This window comes from Schistocerca cancellata, chromosome 10, assembly GCF_023864275.1.
Source record: "Schistocerca cancellata isolate TAMUIC-IGC-003103 chromosome 10, iqSchCanc2.1, whole genome shotgun sequence".
Lineage (NCBI taxonomy): Eukaryota > Metazoa > Arthropoda > Insecta > Orthoptera > Acrididae > Schistocerca > Schistocerca cancellata.
In genome coordinates, this window is record NC_064635.1 from 161,075,230 (window position 1) to 161,102,459 (window position 27,230).

Sequence of the window (27,230 nt, forward strand, 5' to 3'; positions counted from 1 at the left end):
TAAAGAGACCTTTGGAGAAAAGAGAACCACTTGCATGAATATCAAGAGCTCAGATGGAAACCCAGTTCTAAGCAAAGAAGGGAAAGCAGAAAGGCGGAAGGAGAATATAGAGGGTCTGTACAAGGGTGGTGATCTTGAGGACAATATTATAGAAACGGAAGAGAATGTAGATGATCTTAGAAAATAGATTAAGGAAAGGCAAACCTACATTTCTAGCATTTGAAGACTTAGAGAAAGCTTTTGACGATGTTGTCTGTAATACCCTCTTTCAAATTCTGAAGATGGCAGGAGTAAAATACAGGGAGCGAAAGGCTATTTACAATTTGTACAGAAACCAGACGGCAGTTATAAGAGTCGAGGGGCATGAAAGGGAAGCAGTGGTTGGGAATGGAGTGAGACAGGGTTGTAGCCTATCCCCAATGTTATTCAATCTGTATATTGAGCAAGCAGTAAAGGAAACAAAAGAAAAATTTGGAGTAGGTATTAAAATCCATGGAGAAGAAATAAAAACTTCGAGGTTCGCTGATGACATTGTAATTCAGTCAGAGACAGCAAAAGACCTGGGAGAGCAGCTGAATGGAATGGACTGTCTCTTGAAAGGAGGATGTAAGATGAACATCAACAGAAGTAAAATGAGAATAATGGAATGTAGTTGAATTAAATCGGGTGATGCTGCGGGAATTAGATTAGAAAATGAGACACTTAAAGTAGTGAACGAGTTTTGCTATTTGGGGAGCAAAATAACTGCTGATGGCTGAAGTAGAGAGGATATAAAATGTAGACTAGCAATGGCAAGGAAAGTGTTTCTGAAGAGAAGAAATTTGTTAACATTGAGTATAGATTTAGCTATGTGTCAAGAAGTCGTTTCTGAAGGTATTTGTATGGATTGTAGCCATGTATGGAAGTGAAACGTGGACAATAAATAGTTTAGACAAGACAAGAATAGAAGCTTTCGAAATTTAGTGATACAGAAGAATGCTGAAGATTAGATGGGTAGATCACATAACTAATGAGGTGGTATTGAATAGAATTGGAGAGAAGAGAACTTTGTAGCACAACTTGACTAGAAGGGATCAGTTGGTAGGGCATATTCTGAGGCATTAAGGCGTCACCAATTTAGTATTGGAGGGCAGTGTGGAGGGTAAAAATCGTAGAGGGTGACCAAGAGATGAATACACTAAACAGATTCAGAAGGATGTAGGTTGCAGTAGGTACTGGGAGATGAAGAAGCTTGCACAGGATAGAGTAGCATCAAACCAGCCTCTGGACTGAAGGCCACAACTACAACATTCACTCAGTTTCCACTGCAGTCCATAAACCACCTTGAGAACACAGACATTTCAGATGATGCACAACTTTTCATTTTTCACAAAATCATAGATATTTATTCTGTTTCAGGTGTACGATGAATATTTTGTGAGACGTGTCGCCGTCATGGTACTACTTGGTGCCTCATCCTGCTGTAGCATTGCTATGCTTACTATGGCTTATGTGACAAGACTTCGAATGGCGAAGCCACTTCAGCGGTGCTGAACCTGTGTGTCGTGTTTGTGTTTTCCTTCAGACCAACTGAGCAGTTTCTACCATGTTGGCCATACTGAGACCTACTTGGAGGCCATTGGCACGAGCATTTTCACGTACTCCTGCCTCTGCCAAGGCCCTTATAGTTAAAAATCAGGTGAGAAGATGTGTGTGTCGCATGTTATCTAGATAGATCTAGTCAAATTTAATGTTCATTGTAGCAATAATATCCATCACAGAGGAAAAAGTAGGTAGTTAATAGCTGTCAGAAATGGAAACAAGTAGAGCAAGGTTGAAGTGGACATACATATTTAAAAATATTCAGTTCTTGAGCTTTCGGACCATCCTAAAATTTCTTCATTAGCATTAAAAGCAGAAAGCAAAATTTTGGTCAGGAAAAGAATAGTAATTCTAAACCTAAAACCAAGGGACACACAATACAGAGACTGACTAAAGAAATAAAAGTTTAGAAGCCCATTCTAAGCATACTGTATCAGACACAGAAAACATGGATATGGCAGTGCAAGATGATCCTATCTCTTTATAAGCTCATATCTCACTGCCAAGACAAGTCAACTGGAGGAAGAGTTGTTGCTACTAATGAACAACTGGCAGTGAACATTAAGTGTTATGCGGTAGCGTTCTCGCTTCCCACGCCCGGGTTCCCGGGTTCGATTCCCGGCGGGGTCAGGGATTTTCTCTGCCTCGTGATGGCTGGGTGTTGTATGATGTCCTTAGGTTAGTTAGGTTTAAGTAGTTCTAAATTCTAGGGGACTGATGACCATAGATGTTAAGTCCCATAGTGCTCAGAGCCATTTGAACCATTAAGTGTTACCATTTGACCATGATGTATGCCACAGAGATAGGCTAGAATGTGATTTTGGACCCCCCCCCCCCCCCCCCCTTTCCTGAAATCTTGGTTGTAGCGACAAACCAATCTGTAGGATGTCTCAAGGTCTAGATTTGGTTGTAAGATGATAATTTGGTTGTGAATGTGAATGACAAATAAAAATTGTGATAGCAGATTGACCTGTGGCTTAGACTAATGTTTACATTCATACCATATTTAACACACTTTTCATCACAGAAACCAAAACTGCAAGATAAATGTAAGAAACCCATATTAGATAATGGGCAAGTCTCTGACAAGGCATTTTTTTTACATACGTTGTATGTAAACTGTGAAAATTGCAATGGAGTTGTCTATGTAACTTTTATCCGAAGATGGAATTAAATATTCCTGACTAGACTCAAAGTAGTGCATTACACCATGACACACAGCTACATATTTAAAAAAAAAAGAGGAGCCACTAGTATGCAGTGTGATACAACCCTTTGTAGCCTGTACATCATACTTATCTCTCACATTTACTCAGCCTCTCTGTGATCAGTGGAAGTCAGCTGATCTCGTACTACTCCGGAATGTTTACACTCTTTGCCAGCCATAACTATGTGACAGTGTCCATTTACATATGGTGCATAGGAAGAATGATTGTTCGAATGCCTCTGTGCGTACAGTAATTATCCTAATCCTATTCTCATGAATCCTGTGCGAGCTATACGTAGGTGATTGTAGTATATTCCTAGAGACATTATTTAAAGCCAGTTCTTAAATCTGTGTTAACAGACTTTCTCGGGATAGTTAATGTCTACTTTCTTCCAGTTCAGTTCCTTCAGTACCTCTGTGACACTCTCCCATGTATTAAACAAACCTGTTACCATTCGTGCTCCCCTTTCCTGTATACATTCAGTATCCACTGTCAGTCTTATTTGATATGGGTCCCACACACTTGAGCAGTATTGTAGCCTGATTGCTCTTCTCCAGAATTCTACCAGTAAACCGAAGTCTACCGTCTGCTTTACCCATGACTGAGCCTATGTGATCATTCCGTTTCATATCCCTACAGTGTGTTAGACCCAAGTATTTGTATGAGTTAGTCAGTGCCAACAGTGACTCATTGCTATTATAGTTCTTAGGATACTATGTTCTTTCATTTTGTGAAGTGCATAATTTTACATTACTGAACATATAAGCCAAGCTGCCAATCTTTGCATCGCTTTGAAATCTTATCAAGATCTGATCCCATCATCCTTTGCTCCCATACCAAGTAAAAGTGTATGGTCAATACTTGAACTATATGTGTTTTATTTACTAATAAAATTATATTGGAGAACAACACAAAGGTTAGTAAAGTTTAAATATTTTGTTGGGTTCGACATCCTCCCTCAGCTATTTGGGGTAATATTAATATTTAACGTGACTGCCTCTTCCATTTTTTTATGAAGTGATCAGCCATTCACATTAATCAGTACTATTATATTACCTTTCATAATAACATGTATTTAAACATGCAGTTGAACATATGTAGCCGAACACAAATATTTTAAATGTTATTAATAGAATTTTTGAGCAAAAAGCTGTGTGTACTTTTTATAATTGTAAGCATTTTTGTAAAGGATTTGCTGTGTTATTTTGGTATAATGAAGGTGACTTGTTTGCTCGTACTACCCAGATATACATACATAGCTTAAAATCCCCCCCCCCCCCCCTTCGCCCCCTCCAATCGTCTCGTAGCTTCATTACTTAGTTGACTTGGTCATTTACAGAACCACTTCTTTCATCTTTGTTAGCTTTCTAGTGACAATAGTGAATACTGTGGAGCAGTGGCGACCTCTTGACAGCTGTAGACCAGGCCATGTTGGCACTGATGGTGGTTGAGAGTGGTCTTTGTGCAAAGGGTTTACACAGCAGGATCATGTTGTGACAGTGGGTGCAGCAGGAAACAGTATTGATGATAGGGATCAGGGCTACAATATTGAAAGTGACCTGGTAAAAACAGCCTCTGCAACAAACCATACAAATGTCGGATTGGTGCGAGTTTTTGTGCAGTATGATCAGCCCCAGCTGTGGACAGCTCTGTAAGTGGCTGTGCCAGGTGGCTGCTGGGTTAGACATAGGTTTGGTTCCTATTGATGCTATTGGTAGGCGAGATTTCACTAAGCATGGCCTGCATCTCAATAGGAAAAAATTAATGCACAAAAAACTTCTAGCATAGAAAAGATACGGATCACAGCATAGAAAGAGAGGGCATCACATGTGCAGATGTCCAAACACACTTTTTTAAAACATATTTCTAGCCAGAATTCGAAACTTTTCGGTATTATTCTTAAAGAATCAATCTAATAAATTACACAATTAAAAAAATGGAAGTTTTTTTGCAGTTTTACCCTACACCTGTCCTTAAGGATTCTGGTATAGAGAAGGCTATTTATGCATACAGTCTGAGTGTATTTAATTCATTAAATAACAAATTAGAGGTTACTGGCATTTTCTGTGATCTGTCAAAGTCCTTTTTGTGAGTCACAGCATTCTCTTAAGTAATTTAGGATATTGTGGTGTCACTGGCAGTGCTGTGAAATGGTTCAAATCTTAACTAACTAACAGGAAACAAAGAGTGCCTCTGTGAAATACCTGAGGAGTAAGCAATCAGTCTTGGGAATTAATTACATGTGGTGTTGGGTCCGTAGCTGTTTTTTTTTTTTTTGCGTGTGTTAATGACCTCTCATCTGTTACATTGCCAGATGCGAAGTTTGTTTTGTTTTCAGATGGTACAGACATTGGAATAAATAGCAATCAAGTATAGATTTAAAAATGACTGCTAATCAAATTTTCACTGAATAAGTAGTTTAAAGTTAATTCACTGTCAGTAAACTTTGAAAAGACCCACTACATTCAGCTCAAAACTTGTAAGAGATTTCCTTCCACCATGTGTATAGCATATGAAGACATGCATATCGAAGAGGTTGATGGTGTTAAATTTATGGGATTACAACACGATAATAAATTCGGTTAGGAAGGGCATACCGCAGAATTGCTGAAACGCCTAAACAAGTCTCTATTTGCACTTAGAACAATGTCAGATGTAGGAGATATAAATATATAAAAAAAACTTCCATAGCTTGCTCACTTTCATTTTACTATGTCATATGGGATCATATTGTGGGATAACTCGTCAAACTGAGCAAAAGCTTGTAGTGTGCAAAAGCATGTAAGCGTTTGTGGTGTAAATTCAAGAATGTCATGTAGAAACCTGTTCAACGAACTTGGTATTCTAACCACTGCTTCTCAGTATATTTATTTCTTAATGAAATTTGTTGAAATTAATGTGTGTCTATTTCCAACCAATAGCTCAATACTAAGCATCATCAATACTATGAATAAAGACAATCACTTACCTTTGTTCAAAAAGGAGTCCAGTATTCAGGAACGCACATTTCCAGTAAATTGCCAGCAACCATTAAAAACTTATTTTCAGATAAAGCACAATTTAAACAGAGTTTAAAAGACATTTTGATAGGCAATTCCTTCTGCTCTATAGATGAATATCTTAACAGGGACTGTTAGACAAGCTTAAGTCAAAGTATCAGGTAAGTAAATACTAACAAAGAGATAGAGGGGCTGGCCAGTACTTACCTCAGCTCAGTACAGCCGATAGATACACATAAAACAGAACCGAAAATTTACATTCCTAGCTTTCGGAACAAATGTTCCTTCATCAGGGAGGAGAGAGGGGAAAGAAAGGGAAGAAGGGAAAGGAAATTCAGTTACTCACAACCCAGGCTATGCAGTAACAGGGAAAGGAGGGTAGCAAGGATGGAGGCATGGTTGTCAGAGGGAAGCCAAGATATACCCATAACTACTTCACTTTTGAAGGCCAGACCTACAAACAAATCAGGGGAACGGCCATGGGAACCAGGATGGCTCCGTCCTATGCCAACCTCTTCATGGGCCGCATGGAGGAGGCTTTCCTGAAGACCCAACAGCTGCTTCCCCTGGCCTGGTATAGGTTTATAGATGACATCTTTGTGGTCTGGACTCATGGTGAAGAAACACTCCTTAATTTCCTCCATAACCTCAACTCCTTTTCGAATCTGAATTTCACCTGGTCCTTCTCCAAAACCCAAGCCACCTTCCTGGATGTTGACCTTCATCTTGTTGAAGCTCACATCCACACCTCTGTCCATATCAAACCCACAAACAAACAACAGTACCTTCGCTTCGATAGCTGCCATCCATTCCACATCAAACGCTCCCTTCCCTACAGCCTAGGTATTCGTGGCAAACGCATCTGCTCCAGTGATGAATCCCTCAACAATTACACCAATAACCTGACCAGTGCTTTCCTCTCCCGCAACTATCCTGCAGACCTTGTCCACAAACAGATCTCCCGAGCAATACATTCCTCTCCGTCCAACAACAATGTTCCTACCCCCAGACCACACAGAAGCATCCCCCTTGTCACCCAATATTATCCTGGCCTCGAAAACATCAACAAATTACTCCGCCAGGGATATGACTTTCTCAAGTCAACCCCTGAAATGAGATCATCCCTTGACAAAATTCTCCCCACACCACCCAGAGTTGCCTTTCGTTGCCCCCCTAACCTCCGTAACATCCTTGTTAAACCCTACAATATTCCCAGACTACCTTCTCTACCCAGCGGTTCCTACCCCTGTAACCGACCCCGCTGCAAAACCTGCCCCATGCATCCCCCCACAACCACCTACTCCAGCCCCGCTACTGGTAAAACATACACAATTCAAGGCAGGGACACGTGTGAAACTACACATGTCATTTATCAACTGACATGCCTGCACTGCACAGCCTTTTACATCGGCATGACAACAACTAAACTGGCTGAGCGCATGAACGGACACAGACGAACTGTCCGCCTAGGAGATGCCCAATACCCAGTAGCGGAGCATGCCCTCCAGCATAATTCTAGGGACCTAGGAACCTGCTACACCGTATGTGCCATTTGGCTTCTCCCACCCAACACCAGTCCCTCTGAACTGCGGAGATGGGAACTTGCACTCCAACACATCCTTTCATCCCGCCATCCCCCTGGACTGAACCTACGTTAAACAACCTCACTCCCATTTACTCTTCAGTCTTCTCCTCTTTCCCTTTCCTCTTTAGCCATTCACGCATCTTTTCATCCTACATAGTTGTGTTTATCTTTATACTATATACCTCTTTACTTCTGTATGCATCCTCTTTGGTTTGAAGCTGGCACAGTACTAACAGTAGAATATCTTTGGCTTCCCTCTGACAACCATGCCTCCATCCTTGCTACCCTCCCTATTTTCCTTTCCCTGTTACTGCATAGCCTGGGTTGTGAGTAACTGAATCTCCTTTCCCTTCTTCCCTTTCTTTCCCCTCTCTCCTCCCTGATGAAGGAACATTTGTTCCGAAAGCTAGGAATGTAAATTTTCGGTTCTGTTTTATGTGTATCTATCGGCTGTACTGAGCTGAGGTAAGTACTGGCCAGCCCCTCTATCTCTTTGTTAGTATTTGTTTCTCATCTTTATATGAGATTTTCCATTAATCACCTAGTATCAGGTAAGTTTCAGTTTTGACAGCACTTGATCACAACATTCAAGACCAGGTATTTTGTGTATGCTGAATGTATTAAAAGTACATAACTATGTTTCATTCTGACTATATATTAATTCTGTAAATATTAGCAGTTCCAGTTTACTGTAGTGTATTGACATATTTTGACAAACTCCTGACAAATTATCAGGATAGTGAGTGTTATATTCAAATGTTTTATGTTTTACTTTCTGACTTATTCCACACCTATGAGAATAATCTCATTTTTGGGTGTATAGAATGAAAACGGAATCTAATCTCTAAAATTTGTATCCACATGATTGCTTTCAGGATGTCACAGGAGCAGGGCTTAATTTCAGGCAAAAAACACCAAACAGCATTCTGGTACCTCCCATTGACCGTTTTTTTTTTAACTCGCTGGAACAAGCCACCGGACATTTAAAATAGTACATGTGCGTTAAATCGCAGCATAACTGTTTCTTGTCGCTGCTCTGGTACCAGTCAACATGGCAGTGGGTGACCAATATGATGCATCTGGGTGTTTAGGTTAAATCTCTTGGTTTTATTGTTTTGTTATAAGAAATTATGTTTTAAAAACTGAATATTTTGTAAAAAAATGATTTCTCATTGTAACTTCTATCATAAGTTTTTTAAAATTGAAACTTGTGGTTTTTGTGGCTGGAGGAGCGGGATGGGGTGGGGGGGAGAGGGTTGTTTGGTGGAAGAGGTGTGTTCCAGCACCAAAAATTTTAGAAATTAAACTCTACATGGGAGGGAAGCTCAAGTTGGGAGTCACATGACTGAATCTACACTGGTTGGCATGCAGGAGGAGGTCATTATGTTCCAGATACCTCTTTAGTTTGGGGATCATTTCTGCTTCGCATGTTCTAGACAAGTGTGACCTTTTTCTTCCCCCCTGCCTGCAAGGGATCTGTGGTGCATTACAGTTAAAAGAGGGGCAGACTCAGTGCAAATTCTGAATAGAATAAAACAGGGATTTCATTGGGCCCTGGACAGTTGTTTAATTTTAGCAGTTTCTCATTGTTGCCGACACTAATATCTCTATCATTCACCTTTATAGAGGTGCGAGAAGTAAACTGGAGAAGAACCTCCACAGCTTCCTTTGCAAATGAACACTTGAAAATGGAGTTCAGCATTTCTGTTTTTGCTTTTCTAGCCTCAGTTTCAGTTCCTGTGTCATAAATTAGTTCATGGACACTGATTACGGTACAAGTGACAGTTTTTATATCAGATGATATATCTCTGGATTTTTTGAGGGAAGCTTATGCTATTGTAGTTGTCGAAATCTTCACGTGCTACCCTCTTTGACAGTCAAACACTTTTCATTCCACACTCTCTACCTGTTGCCATATGCTTTGTTTACAATTATTCTTCATTAATTGCTGTTCCTTTAGAAATTTCTTTACAATGCCTGTATACCAAAGAGAGTCCTCTCCACCATAAACTTTTCTAGGGGTACATAATTATTCAGTACTTGGTAAACTAAATTTTTTAAAAGTTGAGCCACAGTTCTTCTACATGCTTATTCACAACTTGAATTTTATAGTTAAGCTCTGGCACCTGTACCTCAAAGTTGGCTCAACTTTAAGTTTTTCAGAAAGCCTTGTTTTGTGTGATGCAATGAGATGAAATGAAATGATCTTCACATCCGTATATATGCTTCCACCTAGTGTTAAAACAAGTAATAGACCCCTCCACATTGCACAATTACAGGATGTGATAATGCATATTTAGAATGAGCTATGTGGCGCAGTGGTTAGCACAATGAACTCACATTCAGGACGACGACGGTTCAGACCTGCATCCAGTCATCCTGATTTAGGTTTTCCATGATTTCCCTAAATTGTTTCAGGCAAATGCTGGAATGGTTCCTTTGAAAGGGCACGCCTGACTTCCTTCCTCATCCTTCCCTAATTCTATGGGTCCGATGACCTCGTTGTTTGGTTCCCTTCCCCGAAATCGATGAACAGTAAGTGCACAAGTGCATACTTAGAAAGAGAATCTGGTACTTTCTGTCATAGGAAAAAAAAAATAAGGACCTACCATTCAGTAGCTTGACTTTGAAATAAGTTGAGTGGTATTCTAAATGTTGTACAACAACATGGATGTTTATGACATACAATGGGTCTGGTGTTTGTAGCTGACAGATACAAATCAAGGTAATTATTCATGCACTGTTATGTTTGTGAGTCTTTCATATGTAAATGGATGCAAATGTTACTGCTTTTACAGATGATATCTTTGATCCTCAAGATAAAACCAGTAACACAGTTCAGATGGCACATATCCATGTTATAGATATGTGTGTTTCTCACCATCTCTTTACTGCAACATAAACATAGATCAATTTATGTAATTTCCAGAGTGGAAATTTCGTTCTGGAAACATAACCCAGCCTATGGCTAAATCATGTCTCCCCAGCATTCTTTCTTCCAGGAGTATTTGTCTTGCAAGTTACACAGGAGAGATTCTGTGAAGTTTGGAAGGTAGAAGATGAGGTACCTGCAGAAGTAAAGCTGTGAGGACAGATCGTTGGCCACACTTGGGTAGCTTAGTTGTAGAGCACTTGCCTGTGAACAACAAAGGTCCTGAGTCCGAGTCTCAGAGTTACACAAGTTTTTAACATTCCAGGAAGTTTCATATCAGCACTCACTCCGCTGCAGAGCGAAAATTTTATTCCAGAATGATTTATATTTAGTTGGTGTATTCAGTGTGAAATTTGTGCGCAGATGGATCTGAATCCTGTGTGTGAATACAATAAGTAACAATATTAAGATAATAATAAAATGCTTAAGTACTTACCATTCACTGTTGTGTGCTCATAGTATGTCATACTTGTGCAGAGGGGTTTCCCTTAGTAGTGAGATGAGGTTTCTTATGGACCAAGCGAGCCACACAACGTCTTTGAATAGTATCTTAACAAAGTCTTTTGGAAATCAACAGTGCCACTGCATGGCACCACTTCTCTCCATTATAATTTTGTCTCCACTATTTTTTGTACCTGAAACAGAGAGCTCTGTCAACTGTTGACAAAGAATTCATGTTGCCACTGAGTATTTCTGCCTCACAAAGTGTAGGTGTCTGTAACTTGGGTGAACCAGTTCCTTCTAGTTCCAAACAGTACTTTTCCATACAAACTTTCATGACAGTGTGTTTATGTATCTTCAAAGAGTCTGCTTTTCTTTCTACCGTCATTAGAAACAGTAGCTTTGCTCCATTTTGTCTTTCCTTCTTGAAATATTTGCATGACACACAAATTCGAGTGTCTGGTGACATAAAACACGAGGTGAGTAGGTCACTGAACTTTCCGTTTAACAATCACACTTTTCTGCACACTTCCATATCAAGGTTCACCACAAAATAAAAGTGCTACACAGAGAAAGAGAGCACAAAATGAAAGTGGTTTGCAACTATGCACTGGTCACAAGTGTTGTCTGCAATTGACTGGTAACTGCTACCTGCAGTAGATGAGTGATTTGACAATGGGAATGGTAAATTAGATGCGACTAAGAGTATCCTCTGATTGGTTATTGCTCTGGTAGCAGCCTTTTAAACAGCTAGACATAAATTACTTTGTGATTCTGATCCAGCTATAGATTTGTATCAGTTGATTCAGTCAACATGGGGGAGTTAGAGAGATGCTTTGTGATCACAAATGTGAATACCTGAAGGGCAGACAAGGATCTTTTTGCAAAACGCTATTGAGAAAATTTATAGAACTAGCATTTGCAGCTGACTGCAGCAAGATTGTACTGCTACCAACATACTTTTGTGTAAGGACCACAAAGGTGCGACAAGATAAGAGAATTTAGGGCTTTTACGGAGGTATATAAACAGCTGTTTTTTCCCATGTTACATTTGCAAGTGGAATGGGGAAGTGAATGGCTTGTAGTGGAAAAGTTCCCCTCCGCCATGCACCATATGGTGGTTTGTGGAGCATGTATGTAAATGTGTGTGCCAATTTTGGTAGAAATTCCTTCAGATGTTACAGAGACTTTCTGATTTGTTACTGTCCTTGAACCCTTCGGACTGGTTGGGGTATATTACTGCCACAATATCTTTGTTCCAGTAATAAGTTATGTATATACAAAATTTGACTGATAATTTTCCAGACATTTCTCAGTTAAGCTTCTAGATAACCCCTTTTCCAACCCCACCTTTATGGGTGGTAGGGGGTTCTTATCCCAACAGGAACCTTCTCATGCATGAGCACAGCAACTCGCCTAAGTTTCATGGTAATTGAAAGAATGGTATAGGCACCCATAGAGGAAAAATGAACAAGCAAATTTTCATTTTTATATGTTAGAAGATTCTTCTCATTGACTAATCCCAGTGATCATAGTTAACTCGATCAATCCATCTGATCTTCAGCAGTCTCATGTAACATCGCATTTCAAAAGCTTCTAGGCCTAATTGTTTCATTCTGTCTTTGCCATTGTCTGCGTTTCATATCCTTACTGAGCTGTTCTTCAAACATATCTTTAATTAATCTTTTTCTGGCCCCAAGGTTCATATTTTTGGATATTAGCAGCTGTTTTCCTTTGTACAAAGCTCTGTAAAGGTGCTTTATTTATAGTAATTCTAATTTGAATGATGGAAGGAGCAAAAGTAACTACGAACTTATAGTTGAGGTGTCAAGCAATTGACAAGATTGAAATGGTCGATAAGCTATGAGTCAGAATGTGGTTATTGCGCATTCTGTAATTGTTTAAAAAGAACTGTATGATAAAAAGCACTGCCAGCTATGAGATCGCAGGTTTTTTATCAGTTTTTTAATGATCAGAAATTGGAACCTAAAATTTATCAACAGTTAAAGGTAGTTTAGTGACAGGAGCAGTGGGTGAAAGAAATTTGCAAAAGTTATACAAAATGTTAGAAATGGATGAACAACACTTGGTCTGGGCTCCTATCACTCATTACAGGTGATTTGAAAAACTAAATAAAGGACAACACCTTGCAAGGCAAACATGTAACCCTAAATGGTTCTCAAATATTCCTCATTCTTTGCTTCTTGGAAATGTGTCTGAACATCTTAGTTACAGCAAAATTTGAGTAGAGTGAGTTTCCCAGTGATTGAGTAACCAACAGAACCTAGAGAATTGCTCCAGCACAAAAATTTTTGAAGATGTACCATGCAGATACATGTAGATTTTGTTTTCTTGATCAAACTGTTACTGATGAGAAGTGCGCACCTCACACCATGCCAGAGATCTGTCAGCAGTCTCTCAAGTGGCATCATCCATAATAACCCCCCCAGAAAAGTGAAAACTCAATCCTAGCTTATAGCAGTTTTCATCTTTTTTGTGAAGCCCAAAGAGTTCCTTGCTGGAAAACATTTTGGAAGTGATACTGAACTGAAGAATGCAGTAATCTAGTGACATAATGAACCGGCAGCAGTTGCCTATCACATGAGAATTGGAAAGCATATGGAAAAATATTGTAAATGCTTAAATAACAGAGGTAAAATGTAGAGAAATAAAGTAAGCTTCAATTTTGTATCATGATTTTTTGTCAGTTTTCTCACACGACATCCTGAAAAACACAGTTCAAAACACTCAGGTGGTTCAGTATTTTTCAATTTTTGAAAAGTATTTGACTCTGTCTGTACAGTAGCTGTGTTTATTATCAAAATTACGATCATATGTGATATCGAGCATAATTTGTGACTAGATAGAGGATTTCTTGATGGAGAGGATACAACATGGAGAGTTGTGAGCAAAATTAGAAGTGACTTCAGGTGTGCTCCAGGGAAGTGTGTTGCTGACCCTAGCTGTTCACTTTATACCATATTAATGACCTTGTAGACATTTTTAAAAGTGGCCTCAGGCTTTTTGCAGAGGATGCAGTTATTAGAGCACTATGTAAAAATGATGCACAAATATTACTTCAGACCTCGACAATATATCAAAGTGGTGCAGAGATTGGTAACTTGCTTTAAATGTTCACAAATGTAGAATTGCAGACGTCACAAAACAAAGAAATGTAGTATCTTATGACTACAATATCAGTGAGTCACAATTGGAACTGTAGGGATCTAAAATGGGGTGATCACATAGCCTTGTTGTAGGTGAAACTAATGACAGGTGTTGGTTCATTGGTAGCATGCAAGGACACTGTTTACAAAACGCTATAAAATATATCGTGGAATATTGCTGAAATATGTGGGACCTTTACCAAATAGGACTAACAAAGGATATTGAATGGTACAGCACAAACAATCAGATTTTTTTTTAATCTGTGGTAGAGACCAACAGAGATGTAGGATAACCAGAACTGGCTGAGAGGCCCAAACTAGCCAGTAAAAATCTACTTACAAAGTTTGAAGAACCAGCTTTAACAGAGGAATCTAGGCATGACGGTGTTCCAAGTGCTGCAGTGCAGGCTGTATACATTGCAGGATGCTGAAACGTGGTGGGCATGTTCATTAATAGATGTGATTGTGAAGTATGCTGAAGAAAATGATAGTTCCATTTTCTGCCACCAGGTGAAAATATGGCAGTGTAAGCAGTCAGAATGTTGGGTGGTTGTAGAAAAAGAGGAGAAATGATCAAACACTTGATAATGGTGGTTCTTGCATGTTTATTAGGATACAGTCACAAATTAGAACATGTGTTCAGTATGGTCTCCCAACTCAGCAACCCACTCCGTCCGTAATGCAGCATGTTCAGTAGCTGCTCAAAACATACCCAGTGTATTCAGAGCAATATGTCTTCGTATGCTGTCCTTCAGATCGGGACGAGTTCGGTTATGTCCGTGATAGACACGATCTTTCAGATATCCCCCAACTGGAAGTCAAGTGGATTTGGATCAGGGGATCTGGAGGCCACACAGTTTGAAATTGCCAAGATACGATTGATTCATTACTGAAGGTTTTGTAAAGCGAATAGTTCACCCGGCAAGTGAGACATGGTGCTGCCCCAGCCAAAAATAGTGGTGTAACACAGTTGTATTCTTGCAAAGCTAAAGTGACATGTAGCAAACCTAGAATGACATGTTGCACAATGAGGTTCTCATAATGTGTAGATGTCAGTGTTCACCTAATAGCCACAAGAAAACTCTTCTAATAAAAATGGATCGAGAGTAAAGGAGCTTGTGAAACCACACCGCACAGTCACATAAGCTGAGTACAGTGGATGCTCCTGCACACGTGATGGAGTATAATCCCTTATGTATCAGTTTTGTGCATTCACAACACCAGACAGAGTAAAATGTGCCTTGCCCATCCAAAGAATGTGCTCTGGCCACACATCATCCATTTCCGTGCATGCGGGCAAAGTCACGGCATTGTAGCCTGTCTTAGGGCTTCATTTGGTGTACATTCTGTATCTTGTAGAGATACCAGTGTAAAAATCACCACAAAACTTTTTGATTGGTTGGCCACCCGTGACACAGCTGGAGCACTGGCTGCAAAATCTGAAGTATGCGCTCAGTAGTTGGCCATAGCCGCAGCAACTTCATCAGAAACTGCCACGGGAATGGGCTGGCTTCCTCTCCCTGCTGCACCAAATAATTCACCTATTGCTCCAGATCTCCTGATAATATTGTGTAGCCCATTTATTGACACAGGGCCTCTTCACAGCTGTTTACGTCAGTGATATTCCTGCAATACGTAGCTGCTATTGCTGTCATTCTGATAAAACAACTTGACCGGCAGTGCACTGTTGTGCTTCGCAATAGCCATCGTGTTTCGTACGGAAAATGTCAAACGTCTTAACCCTCTACATCAACAGTCACTTCAGAAAAGACATCAAAACAAGCCGAGAGACAGAAAGTGTACTGACATCAAACCTGGAAACATTTAACATTCTGACTGTACAGTGCCATATTTCACGTGATGGTAGAAAGTGAAACCAATAATTTTTTCAGCATACTGTGCAAGCAAACTGATTAATGAACACACCTGTGATGTTCCAGTATTCTGTGATGTCTTTACCCTCCAATACAGCGCTCGGAACACCGTTGGTTTAATTATAACCACCCAGTACTATGACCCATTGGGATCAAAAAGACAAGACAGGACTAGATTAATTACAGTATGTTCAGAGGCCGATAACCGGTCATCCTTTGTGTGCTCCTTGAGAGAATGGATTGGGAAGTAGCCCGAATAAAGTTTTCACTTATTGTTTACATGGCTTGATGGAGACATTTCCCCAGCCAACTACCAATTTTGAATAAGTTGTCTTAGTGAAAAGTTTAAATGTACACTTGTTCATTCATGATCAGATTGTAACAAAAGTGAAATGCTATAGCTTCATTCCACTGTTTTCATTTGGTTATTTCAGGAAGAATTCCTAAACAAAGTGATGCACAGTGACCTGCCAGTCATCGTAAACTTTCACGCAGAATGGTGTGAGCCGTGCAAGATACTCTCACCACGCCTCAAGGAACTGGTTGAACCCCTCGAGGACATAGTGCTTGCAGTTGTTGATGTCGAAAACAATGTAGATCTTGTGCACACTTTTGAGGTAAGCACCTCGTCCGGTGAGATTTTGTGGATTCACATATCACTATTCCCACAAACTTCTTGATTCATCCATTATAGTGAAATACAGAGCTATTACAAATTATTGAATGAGTGATTACAAATCATTCAATAATTTCATAAAGCTGTATATGTTAGCTATAAGGTATTAACCTCAGTACCACAACATGCTCAGTAATGTAAGTGTACTCATATGCAGTATCAAACAAAATTTGTGACTTGATTGAGGATTTCTTGGTGGGGGGACTTAGCATTTCATCTCATATGGGGAGTCAACATATATATATAATTAATTTCTGGTGTGCTTCAGGAAAGTGTGTTGACCTTTTACTGTTTAAATTGTATATTAATGAGCTAACAGACAATATTAATAGCAACCTCAAACTTTTTACAGATGATGCAGTTAACTGTAATGAAGTACTATCTGAGAAAAACTGTAGTGCATAGAATTTTTGTTTTGGATGTCAGTATTCCAGTTGCTGTGGGTTTATTTATCGATTGTCATTTTTAATTTGCAGGTCACTGTTGCTATTTTAGTTTTAGGTATTGTCATTTTGTCATTTGGAGATAGTGAGTGGAGTTGTGGACACTAGGAAATGGAGTGCCAATGAAAACATCGAAACATTTTCAACATATTGTTCCGTTTGAGTTCAGTGGAGGGGTGACAGCAGCGGAGCAGCCTGAAACACCTAGTCCTTCTCAACCCAGTGATACCGGACATTAACCTCCTCCTCTTTGGTGGCCCCATCCACCCATCTGCCCACATTCAACCTACCAATATTTTGATAGCTGCCATCACCTCCACACCAAGAAGCCCCTCCCATACAGCTAGTGATGGTAGTGACAAGAACTCACAAAGGCTTTCACAGACATGCACTCGTCCAGACCTACTCCACAGACAGATCTCCTCTACCATATCCCCCCAAACATTGCAGTCCTCTCGCAACCCCCATGAATAAGCTATTAAGGAGTGTCCCCTTCATCACCAAGTACCATCCCAGACTGGAACAACTGAACCACACCCTTTTCCAGGGCTTTGATTACCTATCATCATGCCCTGAAATGAGTGATATCCTACCCAGGATACTTCCAACCTCTCCTGGAGTGGTGTCCCGTCACCCACCCAATCTCCATATCCTCTTAGTCCATCCTTATGCCACTCTAAATCCCACCCCCTTGCTAGAAGGATCATATCCCTTTGGAAGACCCACGCACAAAACCTGCCCAATCCACCCACCTAGCACTTCCTATTCCAGTCCTATCACAGGTTTGTACTACACCATCAGAGGCTGGGCCACCTGTAAAGCAGCCATGTCATTTATCAGGTCAGCTCAGTCATTGCACAGCTTTTCATATTGGTGTGATTATCAACCATCTGTCCACCAGGATGAACGGCCACTACCAAACTGGCCAAGAGCAAAGTAGACCATCCTGTGGCACAACAAGCAGCTGAATATAACACACTTGATTTCAATGGCTGCTTCACTACCTGAGCCATCTGGATCCTTCCCTCCACCACCATCTTTTCTGAACCGTGTAAATGGTAGCTATCCTTATGACACATTCTCTGCTCCAGAAATGATCCTGGTCTCAGCTTATGACAACCTAATGTCCCACACTCTCCTCCCACCAGCAGCTCTGCCGCCAATATCCTATCACCCTCTCCCAATCCATGTCCCCTCACTCTTGTTGTACACTGCTCTCTTCCAATGTACCCACCAGTCATTTCCCCTCTGCTCATCTCCTTTCCAACTCCTCATTCGCCCCTCCCCCCACAGCGTCCTGACGCTGTGCATGGCATAGTAGAGAATATTTCATGCATGCTCGGCCAGACACCACTCTTTACTCCCTCCATCCATACACTGCTACCCCATCACTCACCCTTCCTGGCCTCACTCGGGATTGCTGCTTTCAAAACGCACCAATTTGTGTGGTCGGAGCAGCTGGGAATAGTGGTCATGTTTGCGTGAGGTGTGTGAGCTTGCTTTTTATTTTTATTTATTTATTTATTTGTGTGTGTGTGTGTGTGTGTGTGTGTGTGTGTGTGTGTGTGTGTGTGTGTGTGTGTGTGTGTTGTGTTGTTCTCCTTTCTTTTCTGAAGAAGGCTTTAGCCAAAAGCTCAGTGTATAACAGTCTGTTTGTTGTGCCTGCCCACAACTCTACATGTTATCTTTATTGTGAGTAGCAATCTGTCTTTTACATGATTATTGATTACACTATCTGCTAAGATACTAACAAATGTGTTGATAATGTACAAATGTTTCATATGTAACAGTAATCAGAAATCTTTTAATCTTCAGAGGCAATTTTTTGAGTTTTCTTGAAAATAGAGTTATGCTGCTGTAGGAAACTGATGTCAGTATTCTGATCTTCAAATCTTATTAAGCACAAAGAAAATTGGAGAGAGCCACTCTGTAGTGCCCTTTTTAAGATTGAAACATTAATATTACAAGTGTAATATTAACTTATATAATAATACTAAAGTTTGTCTGTTCTCTGTTTTTAAACGTTTTTTTATTAGTGGCATTGATGGTGAATGATTGTTGCAGTTGTGGAGGGCCATTTTTAGGATTTGTAGATTCTTAATCTGAATCTATGATGTGTGCCCTACTGGAGAAAACGTGACAACAAACACACAAAGTAGCATTTTAGAGCAAGTTTTGAATTAAAATCCAGTAATGCTGCATATGAGGTTTATCGTTTAACCCTTTCAGGCCTGAATTTTTTCTGGACGAAGAAAAATTTTTATTTGTGTGATAGTGCTTGTAGGTGTTTTTTTAATGATTTTAGATGCAAGATTTATACAAAAATATATGTACTCATTTTCAAATATGCTTTGTACATTTGATTTCATTTTATGGACTAAAGTAACTAGTTATGAAATATTTTCTATTGTAATAAATAGTAAAATGATCATTCAACAATTATTAAGCAAAATAACAATAACAATATTCAATTATGCAGTGAACTATATATGTGTATTCTGGTGGTCACAAGTTGCTGTGCTGTGCTACATTGACTAGCTGATATTTTCATTGTGATGCCCAACAGTTGGCAGCACTTCCACATGATGAAAATGTTGAACATTCTCAAATGTATAACTCATGTTTCCATTGGGAAAAATACTTCTGTTAGAATTAAGACGCAGTAAAAGTTAATGTACAGAATTGCAGCCAGAGGGTCTGAAAGGGTCAATTGCGTAATGATGTTTGGTTTAATGAGTTCATGACATTAAAAAATTGAAATCATTAGAGCATTCAACACAATTTATTAACATTGCTGTGAACAACTATATTTTTTAAAAAGAATAAAAAATGTATATCTGCATTTTAATTTTAATAGTAAAGTATTGTAATTATAAGCAAACATTTTCTTAGGCTAATGCAAGATAAGGAACAATATGCATCAGCAAAACAAATTTTACCGTATTCAATTCAAACACAATAGCCTACTTTCTGAAATAATCTGCCTTAAAATGAAAGTTTTAAATAATTTTATTGTTTAATTTATTTTCACCTACGCTTCTTGTAAAGTATCACTTTCAGCACTGATCAAACTGAAATTATTGAACCTGTCTTGTTAACTCTTAGGTTTGGAGCTTCTTTTTGATTAACTTTTTGAAGGTAACCTTTCTCCACTGCCGTTTGTGATCATGAGTAAGCAGTTTTGATGTTAGGAAAACACCTTTGACATTTTATGGGTACCAATTTGAATACTATGGGATGTGGAAAAAAATCACTTTCGCAAAACTTAACTCGTTCTGAACTGCTAAAATTCCATTAAGTTTTGTTGTTTTGCCAACTTATGTCCATGTGTTTGATTGGGAATTTGATGTGAAAGAGTGTGGGTTTTAAAAGGTGAATGTTGACTTAATTTTTATCAGCTGTCTACAGAAATTGCAGGAGAATAAGCCCATAAGAAATAATCTTCTTTACGTCCTTCACAGTTATCACGACACGATGAAACATAATGAGTAATGCTGTGGATGCATATTGAAAGTACTTTCATACTTTGTCATTGTTATTGTACACAGTCATTTGAAATTTGCCTGTTGAGTCTTTATGAAATTTATGTTCATTGTTTCCTCGTTCGACCTGTGTGTGCCCTTTGTTTCTCATTGCCATTCAGGATTTTCTTGTTTAGTCTTTCAGCCTTTATTCTATTGGCATCCTGTTCTATCTCTCTCTGTATTCAGTTATATTTCCTCATTAATAATGTGTCCGTTCAACGCATTTGAAACATGGCTGTTGATATACTTTCCGGGATGTAAGGTCGTGGTCCAAGAACTTTTCTGCTCCTTATGTTTCGTCCAGGAATGCGCTGAACTTCCTCAGAGGCGCTGCTCCGCTGAGTCTTGCCGATCTCACATCCCGGAAAGTATATCAACAGCCATGTCACTCGGTCGTGAAAGCCTTCATTCTACAATCAGAAGACTCTACGGGGAGGATTTCTCCGACCTCACATCCCGGAAAGTATATCAACAGCCATGTCACCCGGTTGTGAAAGCCTTCATTCTACATTTAAACATCTTCATTCTTTATTAAATTTCTTCTTGTGCTCTCTTTACTCCTCTAAAAATTCTTACCTCAGCTGCTTGTATTTTTGTGACATATTTCTTTTTATTTATCCAACTAGCCCTCCCATACAGTGGTAATAGTATCAGTATAATTTTATAGAATTTAATTCTTGTATCCTTTTGGATTTTGTAGTTACCGTATTTACTCGAATCTAAGCCGCACTTTTTTTCCGGTTTTCGTAATCCAAAAAACCGCCTGCGGCTTAGAATCGAGTGCAAAGTGAGCAGAAGTTCTGAAAAATGTTGGTAGGTGCCGCCACAACTAACTTCTGCCGTCGAATATATGTAGCGCTACGCAGGCATGATTTGTAGGCACAAAGATAAATACTGGCGCCAAAACCTCTGCGTCAGTAAATAAATTAAAAAAAAAAGTGGAAGACGGGCTTTTTTTCTCCGCCGCGAGTTTCGACCATTATCCAACGAAGTAAATACAAATTCCGTATTCTTCATCTTCGAATGTAGCACAATTTCAGTGTACTACGAAAATCTGACTGGCAAGACTGTTTGGGATGTTTGTCAATATGGCCAACTCTACGTTCTGAATTTTTTCCTATCTGTGAGAAGAGATGGTTGCTAATAGGAACCTGACGAAATTTGAATCACATACAGTATTCTCTTCACCATAAGAATAATACGAATATAAACATTTTGCCATGTATTCTTTCGTGTTTGCTGCTATCTCATTTCAATCCGGTCTGCCTAATGAATTACGAAACTAGAGTGAGACAACAGCAAACGCGGAAGAATATACGTATCGTGTCATGTTTATATTCGTATTATTCTTATGCCTAATAGTGATACAGTCAGAAATGAAGCACGGCAAGTGACTAGATTTTTAAATCTAAGATGACTCTAATTTCTGTGCAGAATTTGATGTAATAAAGAAGCGGCCGCGAAGATTTTCAAACGGAGAAAAATTTTCGCCTAACTCTCATTCAGAACATGTTCCATCATACGCAGTCTATTATTTGATTCTTGTTGATCATTATCAGAGAAAGCAGCAGTGTAAGTAACAACAAATAGCAGTCTCTTGCCATTGTTTCGCTAATGAGACGATTCCTCTTTTTTTTTTTTTAATTGTACGCGGCGGTAGCGCGCACAAAAGCAAGCCATGCCGCGAGCGGCGACAGACCATAAACACGCACGATCAGAATGCGACAAACAATGCATGACACAGTGCAGTAATGCATTTTCAGCTTAAGAGTGACGCAAACACCTATAACAAAGAAAACGGCACTTATCAGATCAAAGCAAAATAAGCAATCGATTCAAACCAGACGAAGCACGTGAAAAAGGAAGGTTACCCGTATAAATACGGACAGAGCGCCTGACGCATAGCAATGGCTACGTGGTAAAGCTTAACTGCTAAGCTTACGACTCGAACCAAACTACTGTAGCTGTATCGTCATTCATTCGACCTAAATTGTGTCTCATATTACAATGGACCAACTTTGTTTCGATTTGGAGGCGCGGCCTAAAACTTTTCTCTCCCCTTGAATTTCGAGTCTCAAATTTCAGGTGCGGCTTAGATTCGGGAAAATTTTTTTTCCTTTATTTCGAGTCTCATTTTTCAGGTGCGGCTTAGATTCGAGTGCGGCTTAGATTCGAGTAAATACGGTAAGTGAGTGTATGGCCATATTTTTATGAGTGAAGGACTAGACCAATTCAGTAGTGAGAGACTGTATTACCAGTCAGTGTATTGAATGTATACACATTTTGAACAGTTTTCACTTGCAGATAATATACAGGGTGAGTCCGGAGGAACTATAGAGTATGTGCTTTGAAGGGTGATTCTGAACAAAAAGCTTCAAATTAAAATATGCCCTTTTCTTAACCGTATTCGAATACAGCTGTTTGAAAATCACAGGTGTCAGTCACATGCCCTTCACCAGCATTCACATGCTAATATAACTGAGCTGACATTAGGCTACATAGTGTTATCTTAACTGACCATTTCAATGTGCACTTTACCTGTGCTTGATGGGTTGATGAGTCCTGCAAGTGTGCACGTTGTTTACTTCACATCCTGGTACTACAGTCATTGCACCAATGTTCTACAGTGTTGTTATACGTACAGTCGAAACAGTACAGACCAGTTTAGTGAAATGCCGCAGGTCTTCACGTATGCAGAGTATGATGACAGTGATCTTTGTCTGTGGTCGTTGCAGTGGGAATTCAAAAGCTGCTGTTCAAGAAAACAAACAACGATTTCCCAGCAATCGATTCCAAATAGCAGGATATCTGGCAGGGTGTTTGACAGAATTCATGAACGTTCTAGTATGCTTCCCAGTGTATGTGGTGTATCAGAACATTCCATCCGACACGATATTAGTGAAGTTGAGAACGTTCTTGAAATGGTATAACACAGCCCAACTACCAGCTTTAGAAGAACTGCTGCACAGCTCGGTATCCCACAAACTCGAGTAATGGAAACAAATCTTCAGCGACATTTCTCAGTGAATGTGTGGTGCAGTATTAGTGATGATCAACTCGTCATTCCAGCTAGTTTGGATAACTGTCTTAATGAAGTACAGTATCTCCATTTCCTTCAAAATATGTTACCAGAAACTTGAGGACACACAATGTCATACACACTTTTAGCATGACAGGGGTCCTGCACATTCTGTACAGCCAGTGATGCAGTACATCACTGTCAAGTATCCTGGGTATTACTCTTTGTGAGGTTGGCTTTAGAGCGCCTCCAAATCGCAGAGTGGACACACAGGAGGAACTTCTCCCTTGTATTTTACACGTGGGTGCTCAACTAAAGGACTATATGAATGAACTCAGATCAGCAACGCAGTAGCTGTCTACTAGAGCTAGAAAATGCATTGATTGCACTTTATGGTGGACTTTTGAAACATCTTTTGTGGGGATATGCACACAATTAAACTAAACATTAGATCCCAATGTTTCATTTTCTATCATCTGCATTTGTCCTGTCCCCATTGTTTCCATTAGTTTCCTTGGAAACTGTTAAGAATATGATGTCTCTTTTTTTCTCGAAATCACCAGTACTATCTCCCTTCGTAACGTGTCCTGGGGTATAGCTACAGCATCCACGAGGACTCTGCAAATAACATTTCATAAAGAGATTGTGATTAAATTGTACAGGACTTTGTATTCCATTAGTTTTGTTTGACCTCGGACAAGATTGCACCAAAATACATTCCATTGTACATCAGCAGCTATCCTCACCAGTATTTGCTGAAATGATGTATTGTGTGTGGTTTGCTGCCAAACTGTGTGATGAGAGAGAACCTTTTACGAAAGCAAACCCGTTTGTTTTTTTGATAAAAACTTTAAAACAACCTTGTTGGTGTGGAAAGGCAATTTTAGTAACGAGTGTAAGATGCTGATAAAATTACTTCTTCTCCTGTTTTTGTGATGAATATCACTCAAACGTATGTGAATCATTGCCTGTAAAATAAAAAAGTATCTAATTTTAAGTACGAAGTTTCTGCGTACGCATTACAATCACTTCTGAGAAATCTATTTGCAGTTTCACATTTTCCTTTACCTTTCCTTTTCATAGCCTGTAATGAAAACGTTGATAAGTACTTATTTTGGTTCATTTGCAGTGTAAGTAATGCAAAAATTGAAAGTAAAAAAAAGTTTCCACATAACAATTCGGTCCCAATGCCCCTTGAATTTTCGTTCCATAACATTTCCACTGCGTTGACAGCTGCCTGAAAACTACACCAACATAAAAGGCTCATGCTTCACGCAGCATGTGATTTTCTTCTATATACTTTGCCATCTGGAGCTCCTACTCCTGTAACTTGCATTCCTGGCTGAGCCCTGCATATACTATAATTTGGATGAAGTCCGTGATGACATGCAGGCAAATTCCTTGTTAGTTATAATACAAAAGCACAATACTAGTAACTATGTCATGGGGAATGTTATAGTTCATAATTTGGTTCCAAAAAAAGGAAGGAAAGTTAAATGTAACAAACACAAAAACCGAGCGAGGTGGCGCAGTGGTTAGACACTGGACTCGCATTCGGGAGGACGACGGTTCAATCCTGCGTCCGGCCATCCTGATTTAGGTTTTCCGTGATTTCCCTAAATCAGGGGCGGGCAAATGTTGCACGCGGCTCATGAGCACACAGCGCTGCACGTGTGCTGCTCGCGTGCAATCGTCAAACGGGACAGTGCCGACAGCCTGCAGGTTGCGGCAGTGTAGTACCAGGTTAAGCTGCGGACGTTGAAGCGAAGCGACCACTATGTAGTGAACGTTGTATTTCAATAACTGGAAAATGCAAAGTGAATCAAGGAAACGGAGAATTGGAGATTTGCTATCTTTTAAAAAGGAATGGGAGAATCATTTGTTCTCTGCGGAAAAACGTGAAAATTGGAAATGTATAATATGTGACAGTATTCTCGCTGGTGAGCGGAAGTTTAATATTGAACGCCATTATAATAAAAATTTCAGTATGTTGCCGTTCTTAGTACAATAAAAGACGTATTTCTCAAGCGATTTGGGGATATATCTTACTTATCCCAAGGTTTTGAATAGTTCTCGAGAGAATCTGGTTTCTGTAGATGATATTCATCTCAGTTTGCAAATGGAATTAATAGATCTACAGTGTAATTCTCGTCTGAGAGACAAGTTCCTTTTGGCAAGGCGTGTAATAGATCTTTATCACGACTTTCCACAGCAAGAGTTTCCTCTTCTCCATCGTGAAGCCATGAAGATAGTCAATGTTGGGCTCGACATATTTTTGTGAGAGATTTTTTTCTGTTATGAAAATTAATAAGTCTCGGTTAAGAGCAAACATCAGTAATGAAAATTTACGTAACTGTTTGCGTTTGTCTGTATGTAGAAATTTTGTTCCAGACATTAAACATGTTGTAAACTCCACCTGTGATAATTAAGTACAACGTATCGTAGGTAATAGGTACTCTTTCAAACCATGATTACTTTCAAACACTCCTACTAACCTTATTCCTTCATTTAATAAAGCAGGCCAGGAAACAAAACGCATTACAGGGGAAGAAGCGGAGAGACGGTATGGTGGGGAGGGGTGAGAAGCGGGTGGCCAGCTTGCCCCTGTGTGCACGCAGAACACCTGTTAACTGCACACGTGCATGTGCACCGCACACGTGCAGAATTCCTGCCCGCCCCTGCCCTAAATAGTTCCAGGCAAATGCCGGGATGGTTCCTTTCAAAGGGCACGGCTGACTTCCTTCCCCGTCCTTCCCTAATCCGATGAGACGGATGACCTCGCTGTCTGGTCTCCTTCCCCAAACAGCCCCAACCCCCAAACAGAAAAATATTTCATAGTGCAGTAAATTGTTAAGTTGATGCATGTCATAGCTAAAGATTCTGTGTGTTCCAGGGACACTTTAGTTTTGGCGGGGAAGCTATTCTGCAGTTTTGTTGCAGCATAATTTATTAAAACAAAGACTTGGCAGTATGATCAAGTGCAGTACAAACCTAAAAATTGCATTTGCAATTCTTCGTTACCCTGTAGCAATAAAAGTTATATATGAGCTGTGACATTGAAAACGGGCAAAATGCCCTTGGGTGATCTACTCAAGGGCTTAATAGAAGTAAATACTAGAAATCAAATGCAAATATTTTAGATACCTAGGAAAGATGTGTACAAAATGCATTGTACTTTCGAACAAGATCTGTTTATAGTGCCATTCAAAATCTGAAGAGCACTAAACAGACAAACTGTATGCCACACCGTAGCAGTCTGACTTTAGAAGTCAATGTATATTCGCGGAAAAAAAATTTGTTCTGTGCATCCGAATGCTCACTCTGTGTGTAATTGCAACTCTATTGGGTGCTCTTTGGTCTTATAAATAGTGCTAACAGTTAGCCTTTCAAAAAGGACAGGACACACCTTTCCCCTCGCTTTCTCAGTGTAGGACATTTGCACTGCATTTGATGTGTATCATTCTTTTGTCTGTCTTCTCATTTTCACCAGTTACTGTGTAATTTACCAGTTTGATGGTTCAATTTTTGTGGTGGTTGTAATCACTGTAAACTTGATCATTCCAGGTGAAGGCTGTACCAGCAGTAATTGCAATCAGAAATGGAATAGTGGTGGACAAATTTATAGGACTAGTAGACGGTGAGATGATAGACAAGCTGATTGCTGAATTATCCCGAGGAGCCAAGCCTGAATCTGACGGTAGTGACAGCAAGCAGTGATCACCTGTGATATGCGAGGGCACTTTGAAGTTTGGACGTCATGCTTCTCGGAATCATATAATAT

General features: G+C 39.7%; 1 protein-coding gene across 1 annotated transcript; it reads left to right on the plus strand.

Moving 5' to 3' along the window:
- Window positions 1-1,585: 1,585 nt before the first annotated feature.
- LOC126106213 (thioredoxin, mitochondrial) lies at window positions 1,586-27,166 on the plus strand. The gene is made up of 3 exons (XM_049912444.1): window positions 1,586-1,678; window positions 16,222-16,404; window positions 27,014-27,166. The coding sequence occupies exons 1-3, from the start codon at window positions 1,586-1,588 to the stop codon at window positions 27,164-27,166; spliced, it is 429 nt and encodes a 142-aa protein (XP_049768401.1).
- Window positions 27,167-27,230: the final 64 nt, after the last annotated feature.